A 19,474-nucleotide genomic window follows, 5' to 3' on the forward strand; every position below is an offset into this window, starting at 1 on the left:
TTTTGGGGTGTGTACCTGCGGCAAAGTTAACCAAAATGGACTAAAGAACATTATTTTGGACAGTTTTTGATGAAAAAGTCTGAATTTCGAAAATAGTAGCCAAAATTTTAGCCAAAAAAGTTAAACCAAAATAGTCAACAATACTTTCTTTTGTCTCTAAAACAAAATAAACAGTACTATTGTTAACAATTTTCACAATTTTTAGCAAAATTGACAAAATTTTAGGCGGAATTCCGGAAAATGTGAATAAAAACAACGGAAATTCGCCTTTTATTGACAAATTTTCAAACCTCGATAACTCCCTGTAAAATACGAAATTCAAAGAGTCTTTTTCATTTCATATTCTACGCTGCAGGGGCTTTTTAATGATACCGCTCACAACTCTGTATGATGAATATATCGATCGGTCAAAATTGACTGAACAAAGAACCCATTTGAGTATATAATTCCTCCTCCCTCAAGAGGGTCGGAACAAAAACTGATGCAAGGAGAATAGATTTTTGTGCTTCTTTATATTTTTTCGAATTTTCAAAGTTGTATTTAAATTTTTTTCAGTTCTTTTCTTTTGCACTTTTATAGAAATTGGTTTCAATCAGTTCACAATTCTTGGACGAAACGAATTTCAAAAAAATCTTTTTAATTTGAAATTCTACGCTTGACAAGCTTTCTAACGATTCCACTCCTAATCTTGTACAATGAATAGAACGATCGGCAAAAATTGACTGAAGAAAAAAAACTAGTTGAGTATATAATAACTCCCCCACTGAAGTGGGTCGGAACAATTAGTTGAAGCAAAAAAAAACGCTGATATATTCTCCCCATTCTCAACTAAACGTGCCGTCATTGGAAATTGATCAAATGGTGAATTAAGACAATTGAAGAAAAGTGGAAAAGGTTATGGATACATTGCATTGACGAAATAACTATGATCAGTAGTGTCGTTTTATATCCAGCTTTCAATGATATTTGTTGAAGCTGTTGAAGTGACCGGTCGCTTTTGTGAGCAATTTGTATTTCTGTCAGCCTCGACTTATGAAAAAAACTATCACCGACCAGTATTTGGTATGAAAAAAAAATAATGAATTTGGCTTGAGTTTATTTATTGTTCTTGTCTTGACTGGAACGAAGAGCACTGTCCTCAAATTTAATTCAAAAATAGACGTAGTTGTCCATTTTGAATCGGTTGAAAATTTTATTTTCGAGTTTTGCTCGACAAATGACCTCCGCTTAATATAAAGCAGTCAGACAGAGGTTTGCCTTTTCCATTTTTACTGCTACTAATATACTTTGAAACTACGCTATTATACTGTTTATTAATTGCGCTATGTATATAAACGTTTTATTCTTCATCTTCTCAGATCATCTTTTCGGATTATCTTTTCGGTGTTTGATATGCTTGGCGATATGGAGTTCTACGATACACGCACGATTGAAGCAGTTCTTACAAGTCTCACCCGGGTTGATTTCATAATTCAAACGGTTTTAGAAATACAACTTCCTATGACCATGAAAACTTTAATCCCAGAACTTTAATAGAAGGAAAGTTGTAATTAAAGAAACTTCTTAAGAAATCTTGAACAGGGCTAAAACCAAGCTCAAATAATGTGTTGAGCCAGAAAAAATTGAAAAAAAATACTTTTTAGTCATATCGTATTTATGGAAAAGATGTTGTCATAGAACTTCATACAAAGGAATTTTTGTCAAACTTGCATGACAACCGTGCCAATATAAAATTGAGATGGCTGCACAAAAACAATAATGCATACAACAAAGAAAGCAGTCTTTTCCCAATGTTCGTCGCATTCTAGTTCATCTCGTGAACTGTTCTCTGCTCAATGATGTTGGCGTTTTTAGCTGACTGTTTTTTTTAGAGATTACTGTTTTTAGGAGAGAACAACACGTTTATGCTACTTGAAAACAATGAGGTGAAACATTGCATGGAAGTTGAGCCGACAGAGATTGAGACTCGCGTGTGCCGAGTGACGAACGAGAACGGGGAAACGGCAGACAAGGCGCAAAAAGTCCTATGCATGCACACTGAGGGGGAGATCTCTGAGATCAACATCACAAGTGACTCCTGTCTAACGGAAGAAGACGATGACTGTGTCAAGCTAGGTTAGGCACACCAAAGATACGCTCATTTTACAGCCTTAATAATGTGGTACGTTTGACCATAAAAGTAATCCGTATGATGACCACGGCCATTAAAAAAACTCGAGGTGTTTCTTAGGAACAGGAACCCGACTCGGTCTTTTGTCATTGAGCCTACATATAGGCAAAAATTGGTGTCGGCTTTGCTTCGCTCAGGAATTGTCCCTACCGACTAAATTGCTGTTTTTATAACTCCCATCTGCTACCCACATGGCTAGTTTTTATGCGCAGTCCTTTTAAGACTCGAGTGTTTTTATATTTATTCAATCTGCTGAAGATAAACCAATAAAAAGGAAAAAATAGCCGGAAGAGTTCCAAAGACAACTGGAAGCAAATAACGATGGAAAAAACTGTCAAAAACTAATTTGAAACGAAAATTATAATTTTTAATCACAAACCCACTTGAGAACCTTAAGTTGAGGGTTCGAAACTACGCAAAGTCTGAAAAAAAATCCAGACTTCCTTGTTTTTGAAAAAAAAATAGAAAAATCATAATTTCAATTTTTTGTGATACTTCTCAACAAAAATGTAGAATTTATAAGAAGGGTCATTGAGACTACGTGACATCGAAACTTTGATATTGGGTGGTTATTTAGTTTCTAGAGTTTAGGTGCAAATCTTGTGCATATTGACTATGTAAACAAAAGGAAAGATCTTGAGCAATGTAAGTTGGACTGGAATGTAGCTTCGCAAAATAGTCAAGTTTTCAGAAATAGTCAGAATGAATCCCAGAGGTCATTAAAAAGAAGCAACCAAGTATATTTACAGCAGAAAAAAGACGAAGAATTGAAGAGTTAAGGAAAACAATGATATTTATTAATGAATTCCCCCAAACTCCAAAATTTCGGTATATTAAAAGTGAGTATTTATTCCCAATAATCAACTACAAGTTTGGGGTTACTGTTTAGTGTTTTCAGGGGGGATATAATTGGTACGTTAATACGGAAAAATTACTGCACAGAAAAGAAAACAAACAAAAAATGTGCTTTGAAGGATTGGTGGGTCATTTTTTTTGCAATTTTCCCAGGAAAAGAATATGTTTTGCCCCTAGCGATTACCCACAGCACGGGAAATAGAAATCAAAGAAAAACAGATAAAAAATTCTGTCCCAAACTTTATTATATGAAAAAGTAAAGCTTCCTGTATGGTAAAAATTAGATTTAGCAATTGTTTTTGTTTTGCGAATGGTCGGAGCAAAGACTTTTAATGATTAAGAACTGATACTTTTATGGTGTAATTGGACATGAGTTTAGCTTCAGCAAATAACAAATAAACGGGCTCAACTCCATAGCAAAATTAATTAGAACAAAAGGGTGATTGAAAAAAAAGGAACGAAGAGTTGAAATTTGAAAAGGAAACTGAATCGAACTTTTGTTTGTTTGTTTATATAGTTGTATTTTTCGATGAAATGTCGTTAGGTGATCAAAAGGAACATACATTGGAGTAATGTTCTCATAGAGATTTTGCGTTTAAGGGGCACATGCGGAACAAATCTGACTAAAGAGTTCAAACAATTGTTGTGTTCTTATATTCAAATTTTGTCAATCAAGCCGAATTAACTAGGGAATACTTGGAAAGATCAACGGGTGAATTGAAACCAGAGCTAGGAAAAAGTAACGTTGCTATTGTATTTGGCAATTTTACAGCGGAAAGAATCAATTTTGTCAAGAAAAAGCAGTAACTAAAGTATTGGAGGTTCGAAAGGTCAGAAAGTTTGCAAAATAGATTTTTTTGTGGGAATAACGAGTTATGAAGTGATTTCGATGTTTAAGGTGGGATAAAATATTGCTTGGAAATCTTCTTGAGATTAATTTGAAGAAAAGAACACAAGGGCTGTTTGAAAGAAATTCCGATAGAGAGAGACTAATTTGTTACGAAATCATGTGTCTCAATGTTTGCCAACCCCCTCAAATCTGGAAAACCGTACTTCCTCGGGTGCGATTGACATCTAATTCTGACTGGTGACTATTTGGACGACTGCATATGCATTGAGAAAAAAAGAGCTGGCTTTTTCCGCCAACCAAAAGTTTTTCATGTGCTTTTAAAACAAACAAAAAAAGAGTCGATAACTGATTTTTTTGTACCTTCATGAAAAAAACAACACTTTTACCAGAGTCAAAATACCTAGCAAAAGGCACATTGAAACGTGAAGAACGTAAAAGAATTAACATTGAGTTTCGAGATGACCAATACTCAAAAAATAAAAAAGCAGAAAGATCTAAGTTTTTCCTCGAATTCTCCTTCCTTGTGACTGTACGAAAATAGTTGAAATTTGGTTAAAAAACATAGATCCACAGAGGAGCAAAGGTAATCATAGGCTTAATCAAAAGGGTGTCAATAGCAGGGAAAAAATAAAAACAGAATGCATGTATTTGTATGACCTGTTGAACATGAATCCTAACTTTTGTTAATCCTGAAATTAGCAAACCAAGTAAACCACGGAGTCCTGGTCATTCAAAATCGTTGTTTGCGAAGATTATAAGTTTCTGGCCCGTAAAATAGCTGCTGGAAGTCAGATCTTAGTATAGCTGTTTGGATCAGGAAGTGAATTGCATGCGTTCCGGTTACCTTTGGGTAATTTGATTGAACTGGTTTGAATTAGTGTGAACCATTAGTTAGTTTTGATAGAAAAGTTCCTGTTGGTTGTTGAATTTGCACATTTTTCTGCCTCTGGCTACAACCTTATTTGTTGCTTGTATTACATATTACATATTTATTATTATAAATTCAACTATCAAGAGCGAAAATTTCAAGCAGCCGAAAGAGCATCATTTTTGGGGACAACATAGTACACTCCCTACAACAAGAGGAACCACTAAACAAATCTTTCGGAAATTTGATCGAGTTTTGGACGCCAGCCGGTCCCAAGCTAGAGGCCTTCTAAGGACAAAAAAAAACAAAATTCTACAAAAAAACTGACCTAGACCAAAAAAACTTCAATAAATTGGTAATCAAAATACCTCTGAGGTATAAGCCTCTGTTTGATTTCCAACACATACAGTGGGTGAAAAAATAAATTCACACAAACAGTTCACAAAAAAGCCAAAACCTTCAAATTAGCTTAAAACTCATTTGAAAAATCAAACGCGTTGAAATACGTTCAAAACGAATTTGTGGAACTTATTATTGTTGTATTTAAAGTTTTTTCAGTATAAAAATTAGTTCTAACTAAAAAATGCTTGAAAAAGCTGCACGTGAAGAAAAAAGTATCGCTTGCTGAGATAAACTTTTTCATATTTCAAGTTCACGCCCTCTCAAAAACAGTGGTATGATCAAAAGCCAAATTTTTTACTTCTCCGCTATTCAACTTCGTTCAGCGGTCAACTCAAAATAGTAGTGGATAAAACAGGGAAACCAACCACCAGTAAAATTTGACCCTTTCTCCTAACGCTAATCGCGCTTGTCGAATAAGGCCAAATTTTACTGCTTATTGGTTTCCCTTTTTTATCCGCTACTATATATTTGCTCTAAGTCTAACATTAATATAAGAAATGGCTTAATTCTAGAAAATAATAATAAGCTCGTTTGCAATTTCACCACTTTTTCGTTTTTTTCACACCTTTATGTTTTTATGTTAAATCTTTTAGTATATTCCTCGAATCTATCTTTGGTATGTGTATATCTATATCTATGTAAATAAATACATAATCTACACTTAAAATTCTAAAAACTAAATCCGCTGATGTGTTGATTTTCGTTACACATAATACAAGTTATATATAGACTAGGATCTTTATAATGTATATTCATATGATTAATATAATCTCTATTCTTAAAGTAACCCTTACAGATATAACATTCAAATAAACTATCTAAACATTTATCACAACATTTTCTCCATGATTTATATTTACAACCACCACATTTTACTGATGTGGACATTTTTAATTTGTATGTTTTCAAAAATGAATTTTTGTCTATAAAAAAGATGTCTAAAGTAGAAAACGTAAACTTTTGTTGTATTTGTGATTTGGCCTTTGAAACAAGGAAACAATTTGTCAAACACAATTTAAGTGATGAACACTTAAACAGGGCGAGAAAGGAGTATGAGGATGAAGTGGAAGATCTGCAAAGCGGCTTCAGCGATGAAACTAGTGAAAGGATGTATAATCCAGACAAAGATGAATATATTCTCAAACCTAAAGATCTACGAAGTAGCTTTGCTAATAATACTAAGGATATTATTGAAACTAAAACTGAAACTGAAACTAAAGCTAAAAAAAAACAGATACTGATGATAATATCTACACCAGAATTAAGTTTAAATGTAAAGAATGTCACGAAGAATTTAGAAGAAAAGTAGCTTTTACTACTCATTCATATAGTCACAATCGGATGCATCTAGAAAACACAGAAGATTTTGATGTAAACTCAAGTCAGAACATGAGAGTTTTGTATTACGTATAAAGGTGGGAATTACACTGAAGATATAGACGAAGCAACTAATTACTCAATAGAGGAAATTAAAAACTGTTATCAGTTTAGAAAAATTAAGAGTTTTGAATATAAGGTCACGGCCGAGTGTGAGTACAAGAAGAGAACCAAAGAAGAAGTTAAAACTACAAAAATATTCTTCAACACCGACAAAATTTTTAATAAGGCTATATATGATTACGGTGACTTCAAACAATGGCTAGATTTCGAAAAGAATTATATGAAGGTTATAGCTGTGACTTCGATTTTCTTGGATTGAGAAGTATTCAGATAAATATTGAACCAACTAAAGCATCTATTGGTAGGTATATAGATTCACCCCCTGATCTCAAAAACTCTAAATCGATTTTAAATATACGTAGTTATAAATACAACTGCTTGCAACTAACTATTACTGCTCGGCTACATCCTGCTATGGACCACGCAACACGCGAGAATAAATATTTAAACAATCTAATTGAAGCACGACAACGAGATTAAGATGATTTTTGTTATATAATGAGAATACAGAAATTGTACAATATTAATATTTGGGTATACACACCTTGTGGTGGGGGCAAAGTAGAATTGTTTAAACCAGTGGATGATTTTGATAAAGATAGAAAAGATGTCAGAATATTGGTTTGGGGAGATGGTACTACAGAACACTGTGCTCTAATTAAAAACGTAGAAACCTTGTTAGGTCGACCAAATAGAATGAATCACAAATTCTATCACTGTGATAGATGTACATATTGGTTTGATTCACAAATTAAATACAAAAAACATGAATGTAACAACTCTTTCAAACCCGAGGTTGTTTGTCCTAAGAAGAAAAAAATTACTTTTATAAATGAACACAAACGTCAGAATATAAAAATATTATAACTGCTGATATAGAATGTTGCATTGTTGAAGTCGCGACTAATGGCTGTAAGTAAGTAACAGCTGAACAGATACCAATAAGTGTGGGTTACATCTGGCAGTGTAATTTCAAACACTATTTCGGTCTGGATTGTATCAAAAGATTTGCTAGTGATCTATTAGAAATAGAAACTGAGAATAACTTCAAGCGCACCAAACAAATGATATTTAATGAAGAAGATAAATTATATCATGAAACTAATAACACTTGTCATATCTGCAGTAAAACATGTTTTAGTAAAGTAAGAGATCATTGTCATGAAACTGGTAAATATAGAGGACCAGCATGTAGAATATGTAATCTGAGGTACAAACAACAAAACTTCATTCCTGTAATATTCCACAATGGTTCTGGCTATAACTTCAACCCACTATACAGCGAACTCTTTAAACAGAATAATGATAAAAGAAAAGTAGATAACATACCACTAGCTGCTGGTAAGCCTATGATGTTTCGCATTGGTTGTCTCAAATTTTTAGATAGTTATAACTTCTTAGCTATGCCTCTAGATCAAATGGCAAAGATATACGGTTGAAACTAAAACTTTATATCCATGGGAATACTTTGGTTTAGACACTTGGGGAAGGGCCCCCGGCCATGGTTCCCCAACCACGACAAAGTCGTATGACAGCGAAGCTGCCAATGCTAGCAAAGCTACCTACCAAAAATTTATAGGTAATCTAAAGATAGAAGACTTCAAATCCTCACTGCATAATAAACTACCAACACAAGAAGAAGTAGATAACTTTAATAATGAAAACAGTCATAAAACCGGTAGAGATTTAACTATAGATTATTTATAATATGATGTCGAATTATTAGACTATTGCATGAATGAATATGTTAAATTAAGCAAGAATGAATTCAAGCTCAATCCACTACATTACGTTAGTCTACTAGGTTATAGTTTTGATTGTTGCTTAATGTCAAGTGGTGTTACATTAGATACATTACAAGATAAACAAATGTTAGATGATTTCGTTGGAACAAAGAGAGGTGGTATATAAGGAATAATGGGTGAGCGATATATTAATAACAGTGATGGTAAGTCCATACGGTACATAGACGCAAACAACCTACATGGTTATGCAATGATGCAAAAGCTACCTTATAAGGACTTCCAGTTTACTATTATTACTACTCTTGATACTATATTAAATACTCCAGATGAGTGATCATGGTTATTGTATACTTTGCGATATTGATTATACTGATACATGTAAAGATAGAACAGAGCAACTAGCATTGATGCCCGATAAGAGAAAGATAAATGATAATGAATTGGGATACCGAGAAAGAGAGAAAGGCAAAACTAAAACAGAGAAATTAATCTTAGACCAAAACAACAAAACAGAATACATGGTTCATTATAGGATGTTAAAGTTCTATGTTAAGATGGGTGTAAAAGTAACTAAAATACATAGAGTAATTAAATTTAAACAAGATTACATATGTAGAGATTATATACAAAACAATACTAATAAAAGAGCAACAGCTAAAACTGAAGCAGGAAAGGATGTAAAGAAATTAATGAACAGTTCACTATATGGAAGAATGTGCATGAATCCCCTACACTTCCTTCAAAGTAAGTTCTTACATGATGAAGAAAAGATAATGAAAAGTATAAGTAAACCAACGTTTAAGAATATAACTAGATATAAGGATTATAGCCAAATTGAATATATAAAGAAAAAATAGAATATGATTCTCCAGTATATGTAGGTGTTACTATCTTAGAATTAAGTAAATTACACATGTATGATGTATTCTATAATATTCTTCAACCATCTCTCAAAGGTCTACAACTCCATTATATGGATACTGATAGTTTTGTATTAAGTTTTAGCGAGGGTAATGTCGACAATGAACACATGGACCTATCCAATCTCGAACCTCCAATTAAAACTAATAATAGTGTCCCTGGTAAATTCAAACATGAAATGGGAAGTAGAAAAATAGAAGAGTTTGTGGCACTAGCACTAAGACATATACCTTTAAAGATTACCCCAATGAAACTAAAGAGAAAAGAATAAAGAATTGTAACAATGCAGAACATGAAGAATATTATAATGCACTAATGTATAACACAGAGAGAACTGTAGATGAATGTAGAATGCAAAAAGTTGGTGATAACATTACAACAACAAAAACAAGTAAGATTAGTCTAAACACATTTGATGATAAAAAATTTTGTGTGAATAACATTAAAAGCTATCCTCTTGATGGGAATCTATATCTATTCAAAAGAGATCTGGTAAATAAAATCTGCGAAGCGGTTTCCCCGAATAGGATTGCATCAGTGAAACTGCTTCGCAGATCATTAGATGGAGACAAAGACCTATTGGTTTATAATATTCTAGAACTAACCATTAATGATGATAGAAAGTTAATTGAAGCTGCTATTGCACTATATAATGATTTATTATAACCATAAAAAATGACTAAACTGGAAACACTTATAAAAATAAACAACCTAGAAAAACAAAACAGAAGAAATAGATTAGAAGATAAATTAAAACAACAAGAATATTATGGTGAATTAAAAGAGTTATTTGATCCTTTAACTAAAACACTAAATGCAAACAGTGAAACATGGCTAGCCCATAATGAACACAATCTAGCATTAAGTGAACAAACATTAAGAGCAATAGATTGGCAAAATCAAGAGTTAGATAAACAAACTAAGATGATCCAGCAAGCCGGTTTCCAGATCAGTGAAACCGCTTCACGGATCGGTGAAAACACTTCCAAGATTAATGAAACCCTAAAGGGGGCTATAAAGGAAACTCAAGATATAGCACCAGCTTGTGTTGATACAAAGACAGCCAAACTTCTTCATGACATGGGGGCTCAAACTAATCCTCAATTAAAATTAGAACTCGTAGATTTACCTACTAGGAGATATAAAATGAATGGTGTTAATATAACTCTAGAGCAGAGTGCAGTTTTAGTTAGGGATAATGTATATGAGTTTTCAGAAGGATTTACTAATTTTGTTACTAAATCAAATGTAACATATGATGATAATATTGAGGAAGATGAAAACAAAATTGAAAGATTTTTATAGGATATTGGATATGATGTAGGAAAAGATGATAAGAAAAGCGCTGGATATAGAACAATAAAACGTATAATGGGGGTAAAAGATGATGTATTTGGCAGGGGTTTAAATAGCAAACCCAACGAATTTGCCAATTAAATGGTTTAGTAGAAAGACTAGAATTATTAATACTAGAGACAAAAGCTGGTCATGATGGATTATATGATGAAATGCTAGATATATCTAAGCAACTATTATCTATGAATATTATTAATCAAGAGCAACTAGATAATTTTGTTTTCAACTACGGTAAAAAAAATAATGATGGAAAAACAACAACAACAACTATTAGCTAAAGAAATATTCAGTCCTCAAAAATCAAAGTTTAGAAGAGAAAAAATAATACCATTATATAAAGATGAAACATGGTCAGCTGATTTAATTGATAAGTCATCTCTAAGTAATTACAATAATAATTATAGATTTATATTAACAGTTATAGATATATTCACAAAATAAATCTGGTTTTTCACAAAATAAAGAATAAATCTGGTTTATCTATAACTAATGGTTTTAAAATAGTATTAGGTGAACATCCACAAGAGGTTGCTCTGAAAGTAGAAAACCAGAAGAAGTTATGGGTAGATAGAGGTAGTGAGTTATACAAAAAAAATTAAATCTTTACTTAAAGAATATGAAACAAAACTATATTCTACTTATAGTGATTTAATGATTGAGTTCATAGAGATATTTAACAGAGTATTATAATAAACCAATGTTCATCAACGGTGATGGTAATTGGTTAAATATTTTAAATGATGCAGTCATCCCATATAACAATAGCATTCATTCAACAATTAATATGACACCAGTTGATGCTTCTAATAATCCTGATAAAGTTAGATACTATGTTAAATCGACTAAAGCAACACCAAAATTTAAAGTTGGTGATTATGTTAGAAATGCAGATAAACGTAATATCTTTTCTAAAGGTTACACTTCTAATTGGAATAGAGAACTATTTAAAGTTAATTTAATGTTTTGAACACACAACCACTAACATGTAAGATAGAAGACATGAATGGAGAGATAATAGAAGGTAAATAAAATCCGAGTTTGACTTTGAATCTAATAATATAGTTTTAGAATCATTAAATATAATTCTTAAAAAAAATAATGACAAGAAATAGATTTAACCAAGCGAAACATCAATGGCGAAGGATCGGCGAAGCCGTTTCACGGATGACCGGAGGTCCATCGGGGAACCCGCTTTCTGGACCAACATCAACATGCACAACTTTACACTAAGTAAGGCTCGTGGGTTATTCCTAGAAGATAATGATAATATTGATATGAAGGATACCTATAGAAATACAAATGTTCATCCTCCAATAGATGAAAAAGATGATGTTAATAAAGAGTATTGTGACAATAACTTATTATCTTCTAATAACAAAATAGATATTTTAAGTAAAAATATAACTGAGCTAAGAAAAGGTGAATTTGATAAAGTCACAACTAAAACATTACAACTAAATGAAACACAAGTTAATGATAAACTAATTAATGAGTTTATTGAATCAGCAAATGAAGTCAAAAAAACTGTTGACTTTGTGATAAAGTTGCCGCTGATACTGTCTCTAAATGTAATCAATTAAAGCAAGAATTTGATAATAATAAGTTTAATCAAAATATTTCTAACATACATTTATATGATATAATAATCCTTTTAAGGAATAAAAAGACAATGGTACGATATATAGTAGCTATATTACTTGAAAGTAAACTTATTAAAAACAAAGAACAAGCAAGACTAGAGATGCACTATGATTTTAATCATGAAGATATAATGAGGGATGCTTATATTTATTTTACTATATAGTTACAACTATAAGGAACTGCTTCACAGATAGTTTCTTTCTGTAAACAAATACAAAGATGATAAGAAATAGATTCAATCAGGCTAAACATCAATCAACATCAACACCAACAAACAACTTAACACTAAGTAAAGATCACGGTTTAGGAGCTAAGAAAAGGTGAATTTGAAGAAGTTACAACTGACCAACTAAGTGCAAACATTATTGGTTTGCCATCATCTACAACCAATGGAAAAACTGTATGGGTTGATGGTGTTACAGTTGAACTAGTTTCTCTTAACTCATCTAATATATCCACATTAGCCGATAAGTTGGCTGAAATTGAAAGTAATATTGTTCATTTTTGCAACAAAGTTTCAGCTGATACTATTTCTAAATATAATGAATTAAGGGTAGAGCTTGATAACAATAAGTTTAATCAGTCAATTACTAATATTCAATTAGGTGATGCATGTGTTGATAGATGGAGAGGTTTAAAAGAAAACCATATAATAATGATGAAGATAGTTATGAAATGTATAATAGCTTTATTATTAGAAAATAAGCTAGTAGACAACAAAGAATAAGCAAGACTAGAGATGCATTATGATTTTAAACAAGACGATATAATGAAAGATATTGAGAGTTATTTTACTACTGAAAATGAGTCAACCAACAGCACCAAGTGAGAGATTACTATATACATATCTATCATCTGTATCAGAAAGATTGATAAATGAAAAAAATCCAAGCTAATAAAAAATTTAACAACAATATTAACATTATTAAAGATATTAGAAATTCTTATGAAACTGCAACTAATAACTATAATAAGAAGCTAAGTAGATATAAAATTTGTATTAACGTGGCTGAGATAACAGAAATACTATTATCATCAATAGCAACAACGGCAACAACAACATCAGTTGCAATAACAGGTTTAGGTCTGCCTTATTCTATACCAACAGCTTTTGCTACAGCAACTGTTTGTGGTTTATTGTTAAAAACAATTAATACTAAAATAAGAAATAAAATTATAAAGTTGTCACAGATGTATATTTTAAGTAAACAGTTTAGCGACAAGATTAATAAATTATATACTAAATCAATGAAGGATAATAAAATAGATAATGATGAATATAATGAATTAGTCAAGGTATGTGAAGCATATAAGAAGAATCGGCAAAACCGCAAATCCATTGATAAGAAATATAAGTTAGGTGTTTTTTTAGATTAAAGCTATTAGTGCTTAGTAATAACAATGTTTTTAGTAATAATAATATTAGTATTAATATTTATCCGCGAAGCGGTTACACCAATCAGGGAACCTGCTTCGCAGATAGGGCTTCGCCCATGTTTCACTATCGGTAAGATTAAAGCTATAATTGAAACTATAGTCTGAGTCTTAACCTTAGCATTAGTTATAACTAAATTATCTTTTCTTTGCACCTAATTATAAACCTCTTCCTTTTTGTACTGTCTTTATACCTTCAACAGTACTTGCAAATTTAATTAAATCAGGTGTTGCTGATAAAGCAGCTCTAGGGTTTCTAGATGCAGCTGCACTTCCTATTTTACTTGCTATTTCTAATGCTCTTACAGGAATAATAGCAACTTTCTTTTCGAAGTTAACTGTGGCTTTACCAACACTTTTAAAGAAATCTTTCAATCCCTCAGCTTCTATTGTTGCATCAGATACTGTCATTGGTTTATTCATTTTACTTTTAGTGCAGGATCTTTTTAACATTTTAGTACCTGTCGAAATAATAGCTCCACTTATATTATTAGTACCACTATAATGTCCGCCACCAACACGAAAAGAATTATTTTTGAACTTATTTAAAAGACTCATTTCTATATATAAAAATAATGGAAGTTAAAATGTATAATCCTTTTGTTGTTATTAAATCAAAGCCTAAGGCTAAACCATTACCTTAGGCTAAGATTAAGCCAAAGCCTAAAACTGAACTTGAGGCTAAGGGGTTGACTCTCGATATTAAAAAGAAACTGGATACTATTTATGCTAAAGGTTTTGTTAAGACTAGTTGGAAATAGTTTGATTATCATTGATTTAGTCATTGATTTAGTCATTGACTTAGTCATTGATTTGGTTATTGATTTAGTCATTGATTTATTCAGTGATTATGTCATTAACTATAAATATAATTATGATACAATATCAACCATCTTATTACTATCACTATTAACACTAATAACTTTTCTAGTTAATACTAATGCATGACATATAACATCTGCAACTGCAGAACTAAAATTAAAATTAGGTTGTTTTGGTTGTGGAACTATATGATCACTTTGATATCTAGTGTCGAATACATATATTCTATAACTACTTTTGAATGTTCTATGGTTTTATATATGGTTTTATATTATGTGGTAGCCCATTATAATCTTTATTAAAGCTAACAATCTCTTTAAAAGCCTCATTATAATTATTAGTACCAAAATTACTATTCATTCTATCCTCAGTAAAAAACTCATTACCAATCTTACAATAAGATTCAGTAACATCCATTATATCAAATGTACTTGCTACACGAGTTTGTCCATCAACTTTTTTATTTTCAAAAGCAACGATTATATTTTGTGGTCTTTCCATACCACTTTCCATACCTAGATCAAACAAGAAGTTAGTAGCATTGGGTACATTCTTATAAAACGTTTTTTTTTTCATAATAGCTAAAGTCTACATTATTCTTTTACTTAAACCCTTTTGCACAATAATTCTATTGTCAGTACTAGGATCAATACTGGGCACACACTATAATATATCTCTGATATCTATATTAGCGTCATTAGCAACTGCATCAGCACCAGCATTAACTCTAAATAGAGCCCTATCATTATTTTTTCTTTTTAATATTTGCTTAAGTCCTAAACCATATATAATCTATTCTAAATCATTTACAAAACCGAATAGATCACTCATCTTAATCATCATATACATATGACCTCGTTCTGCGGCAATATGGTCACCTTTAATTTGACTATCTCTATTGCCCTGATTTCTAACAAAACCACTCTCATATTCATCATCAGTACTAGTTAATAACTTACACATCAATAGATTAGGATGACAATGATCTATATATTCAATAGTCCTACCACCACTAGTTTCAAGCTTAATTGAACTAATTAATGCAATCATACCATATTTAATTAATCTGATATAAGCATTATTAGCAAATACACCGCCAGCATCATCTAATACAACAAACTCTATCTCTAGATACGAATCACGCAAATTTAAATGATTCTCTTCTCTATTGAGAATGATATTATTATTAGTATTAAACGTATTCAATGTTGCTAGATTATTAGGTTTATATTTTATAATCTTACTTTTGTGTTTATCATTATTATAACCATAAGTTGTATCCAAATTAAAATCCATTTTTATAATCCAACAATTTAACTATAACTATAACTATAATTATAACTACAACTATGACTATAACCAAAGCTGTTATTATAACTATAAGTATAATCTAATATTTGAATATAAAAAATGACAGACAACTTAATTTTATATGAACTACAAAAGATAGATGAAACTCTAACTAAAACTAAGGAAGAGCATACACTTATCTTTACAATGATAAAGCCAACAGAAAAGTTTAACTTTAATGAACCTATACTTAATACAACAAAATTAGGTTGAATTAGATTATCAGTTTTTAATTCGGTGTTTAATGTGAATAGAAGGAATAATCAGTTCTTACATAGTGATAACAAAGCAATTACACCAGCTGAATATGAATTAACTGAAATAGCAGAATTAATAAAAGAAGAAACTAATGGTAATGTTATAATAGAACCCGATAAGAATACAATGAAATGTTTAATGGAAATAAAACAAGGTGCAATTAACTTTGATGTAGAAAACTCAATAGCCTCATTACTAGGATTTGGAAAAGCAGTTTATAAACAAGGTAAATATACATCTCAGAAAATTGTTGATATTATGGGTTTTAGGACTATTAACATTCATTGTAATGTGATATCTGGTGTTAAAGATAATGGGAATAACACAGACATAATATATACTTTTACTCTAACAGAACCACCAGGCTACCTAATAAATATTATACCAACTAATATCTTGTATCAAAATGTAACTAAAGATAGAATAGAATATATAGAGTTTCATATTAAAGATGAGCATGGAAGACCTATAGACTTTAATGGTGATGTATTAAGTTTTTCTTTACATATGATGTAGAAATAAACTTTAGCTTAAACTCAGACTAAACTACAAAACTCTCCGATCCCAATTAATTCTTAGTTTACCATTAATATTTTTATTTTTAGTTATGACAATGACAATATAATTATAAGGCTCTTTCCATACCTTATTACATATGTTAGCAAACTCATTATAACTAAGTTCAACATTATTAAAGAAATCTTGATATATAGATATGAGGACTTTACTTCTGTGTTCAAATAAAATAATTAGATTAAAATTCTCTCTAACACTCTGTCTATCTATTGTGATTAGATTTTGATTAAGATATATCATTTTGCAAATATTATGTCTACCTCTACAAAATTTTTCATTAATAACTGGTTCTTGGCTCTAACATCATCGGATATCATTAGTTTCTTTAAGTCTTAGGGTAGTTGATTGGGAGAGGGTAAATCTTTTATATTTTTAACAAACTCGATTTTGACTGTCTACACATTCATATTGATCACCAGTAGGACCAATGATGTAGAGCTTATCAAAGTATATTCTAGCCAGAATTAGTTTTTTTAAAAAGAATGTCTTGCCGCATTCACTAGGACCAGATATTATACATCTAAAGTTCTCTGGGAGTGTAGCTTCTGTAATTATATTATCATCATTTAGCTAATATTGTAGATATTCATTTATGTTTACAGAGATATTGTTACTAAGACATTCTTTGTTGTTAGATTTACCTCTTTGATGTTTTTCATCAAATAGATATAAAAAATTATCATTAACATTATCATTATCATTCACATTATCATTATCATTAACATTATCATTATCATTAACATTATCATTATTAGCAAAGCTACTTCGTAGATTATTATCATTATCATTAACAGTATCATTATCATTAGCCTTGCCATTATCATTTACATTATCATTATCATTAATAGTAAAACTACTTCGTTGATCATTATCTTTATCATTAACATTATCTTTAACACTATCATTATCTTTACTATTATCATTATCATTATCATTAACATTATCATTAACATTATCATTATCATTAACATTATCATTATTAGCAAAGCTACTTCGTAGATCTTTTTTACAACCTATACAAAAAACACTCATTATATATTCTTGGATATTTACATTGATTAACTAGAATAATCAAAGCATTGTTAATTCTAAATCCTCTATCAATAAGATAGATCATATATAAACAATAAGCCCCACAATAAGATTCATCATATTGTTGTATTTTTTCATTAGAGCCTAGATCAACATATTCTTCTAAAAATAATGGTGGGGTCTCAACACCAAATCTATCAAAGTAATACACAAGACCAGCGTCTCTTGTTATGACTAAAACCCAATGTGTACCATCAGTTGGATGTAGGTTGACAATAATGTTGAAGTTAGTTTCACTTGTGTTATCTGGAGTTTGATCTCTCATTACAATTTCAATTGGTGTTAGACTTAAATCTTTCCCTTTATCTTTTATTCTGATATCACTCATAGCATTATTATCAATATTAAATATATTATTGAATTCCTCAAAAGTTAGGATAATATTTTTAATAGGTATAAAAATGGAGACGGGTAGCACAGTTATAGTTTTCATTTTCTTAATTGGAATTTGTTATATAATATATGATTCAATACGAAGTAAATACACAAAACTAGAAGAAAGCTTTGGTGGATTTATGAATAGGAGTCTAGTTAGATTTGAATATGAAAAGTCACCATTACATACTATTGTTTATGTTGGAACTGGTACAGGCAAAACATATTTCATTAGACAATACTTAAAGTTATACTTAGATCTCCGAAGCGGTTACACCGATTAAAACCAAAACCAAGACCAAAACCAAAACCAACAGCAAGCTAAAAATATAATCATAGTATGTAAAGATGATAGAGATTGGATAGATAGATCCTGAGACTGGTGAGTTTTATATTGGGTTTAATACATGCGATATAAATATGATCACATCAAAAAATAAGTCTAAATTCAAAGATAGTGTAATAGTACTTGATGATATGGGTGATAAGCTAAATAAGGATATAGCTTATTATTTCACAGAAGGAAGACCTTATAATATTCAAATGATTTTAAAACTACTGGACATGTGGCAACGAGTGCAAGTAATATATTAAATAGAACAAGTACATTGGTTAACTTTGGATGTGGAGAAGAAGAGCAAAGAAAACAGTTTATCGAAAAGCTACAAGGAGAATATATAAATAAAGAGTCTGAACTTTTAAATAAAAAGGGACGAAGTTCTTTAAACAGTCTATATGGAAATAATGAAGAATTTAGAGAAGAAATTATAAATTTTGTTATAGATAAAAAAGAATTTGACCTTAAATAGATTTTAGATAGAAGATATAAAACTAATACACTCAATACGACAGGGAGGGAATATTTAGCTAGGTGTATCCTATCTAAAGATAAAACTAAAGATTTAATTGAGATATTGGCTTAATATGATGGGTTTAATTGAAATTTGACCAATTATAAATGGTTATAAAATGTTTAGAGTGTAGTCAGAAATGTGGACTCCCTTTAATTTAGCTTTTCATTATTCAATATATCATGAAGATAAAATTAGTAAATGTGCATGTGGTGATAAAACATTAAGTGGTATTTGTATGAAAACTGATTGTTCTTTTAAAGATGAATCTGGATATAACTCTAGCTCTAGTATTAACTCTAGCTCTAACTCTAGCGTTAACTCTAACTCTAGCTCTAGCTCTAGCATAAACTCTAATTCTAGGATTAACTCTAACTCTAACTCTTACTTTAACACAAAAGTCTTAACTAGAAGTTGTAATAAATGTAATTCTGTAAAACCACTAACTGATTTTGATGAGAGTAAGTA

General features: G+C 30.7%; 2 protein-coding genes across 3 annotated transcripts in view; both read left to right on the forward strand.

Moving 5' to 3' along the window:
- LOC142341507 (protein farnesyltransferase/geranylgeranyltransferase type-1 subunit alpha-like) overlaps positions 1-19,474 on the forward strand; it is a 351,573-nt gene that overhangs the window by 203,353 nt on the left and 128,746 nt on the right. The window lies entirely within an intron of this gene.
- The window catches only part of LOC142341505 (uncharacterized), a 126,834-nt gene that overhangs the window by 58,530 nt on the left and 48,830 nt on the right, over positions 1-19,474 (forward strand). For both annotated transcript variants that reach the window (XM_075392484.1, XM_075392485.1), the window contains one exon: positions 1,888-2,115. In XM_075392484.1, the coding sequence (XP_075248599.1) occupies positions 1,888-2,115 (228 nt within the window). The remainder of the gene's footprint in view (positions 1-1,887; positions 2,116-19,474) is intronic.

This window comes from Convolutriloba macropyga, chromosome 6 (assembly GCF_964194025.1).
Source record: "Convolutriloba macropyga chromosome 6, txConMacr16.3, whole genome shotgun sequence".
Lineage (NCBI taxonomy): Eukaryota > Metazoa > Xenacoelomorpha > Acoela > Convolutidae > Convolutriloba > Convolutriloba macropyga.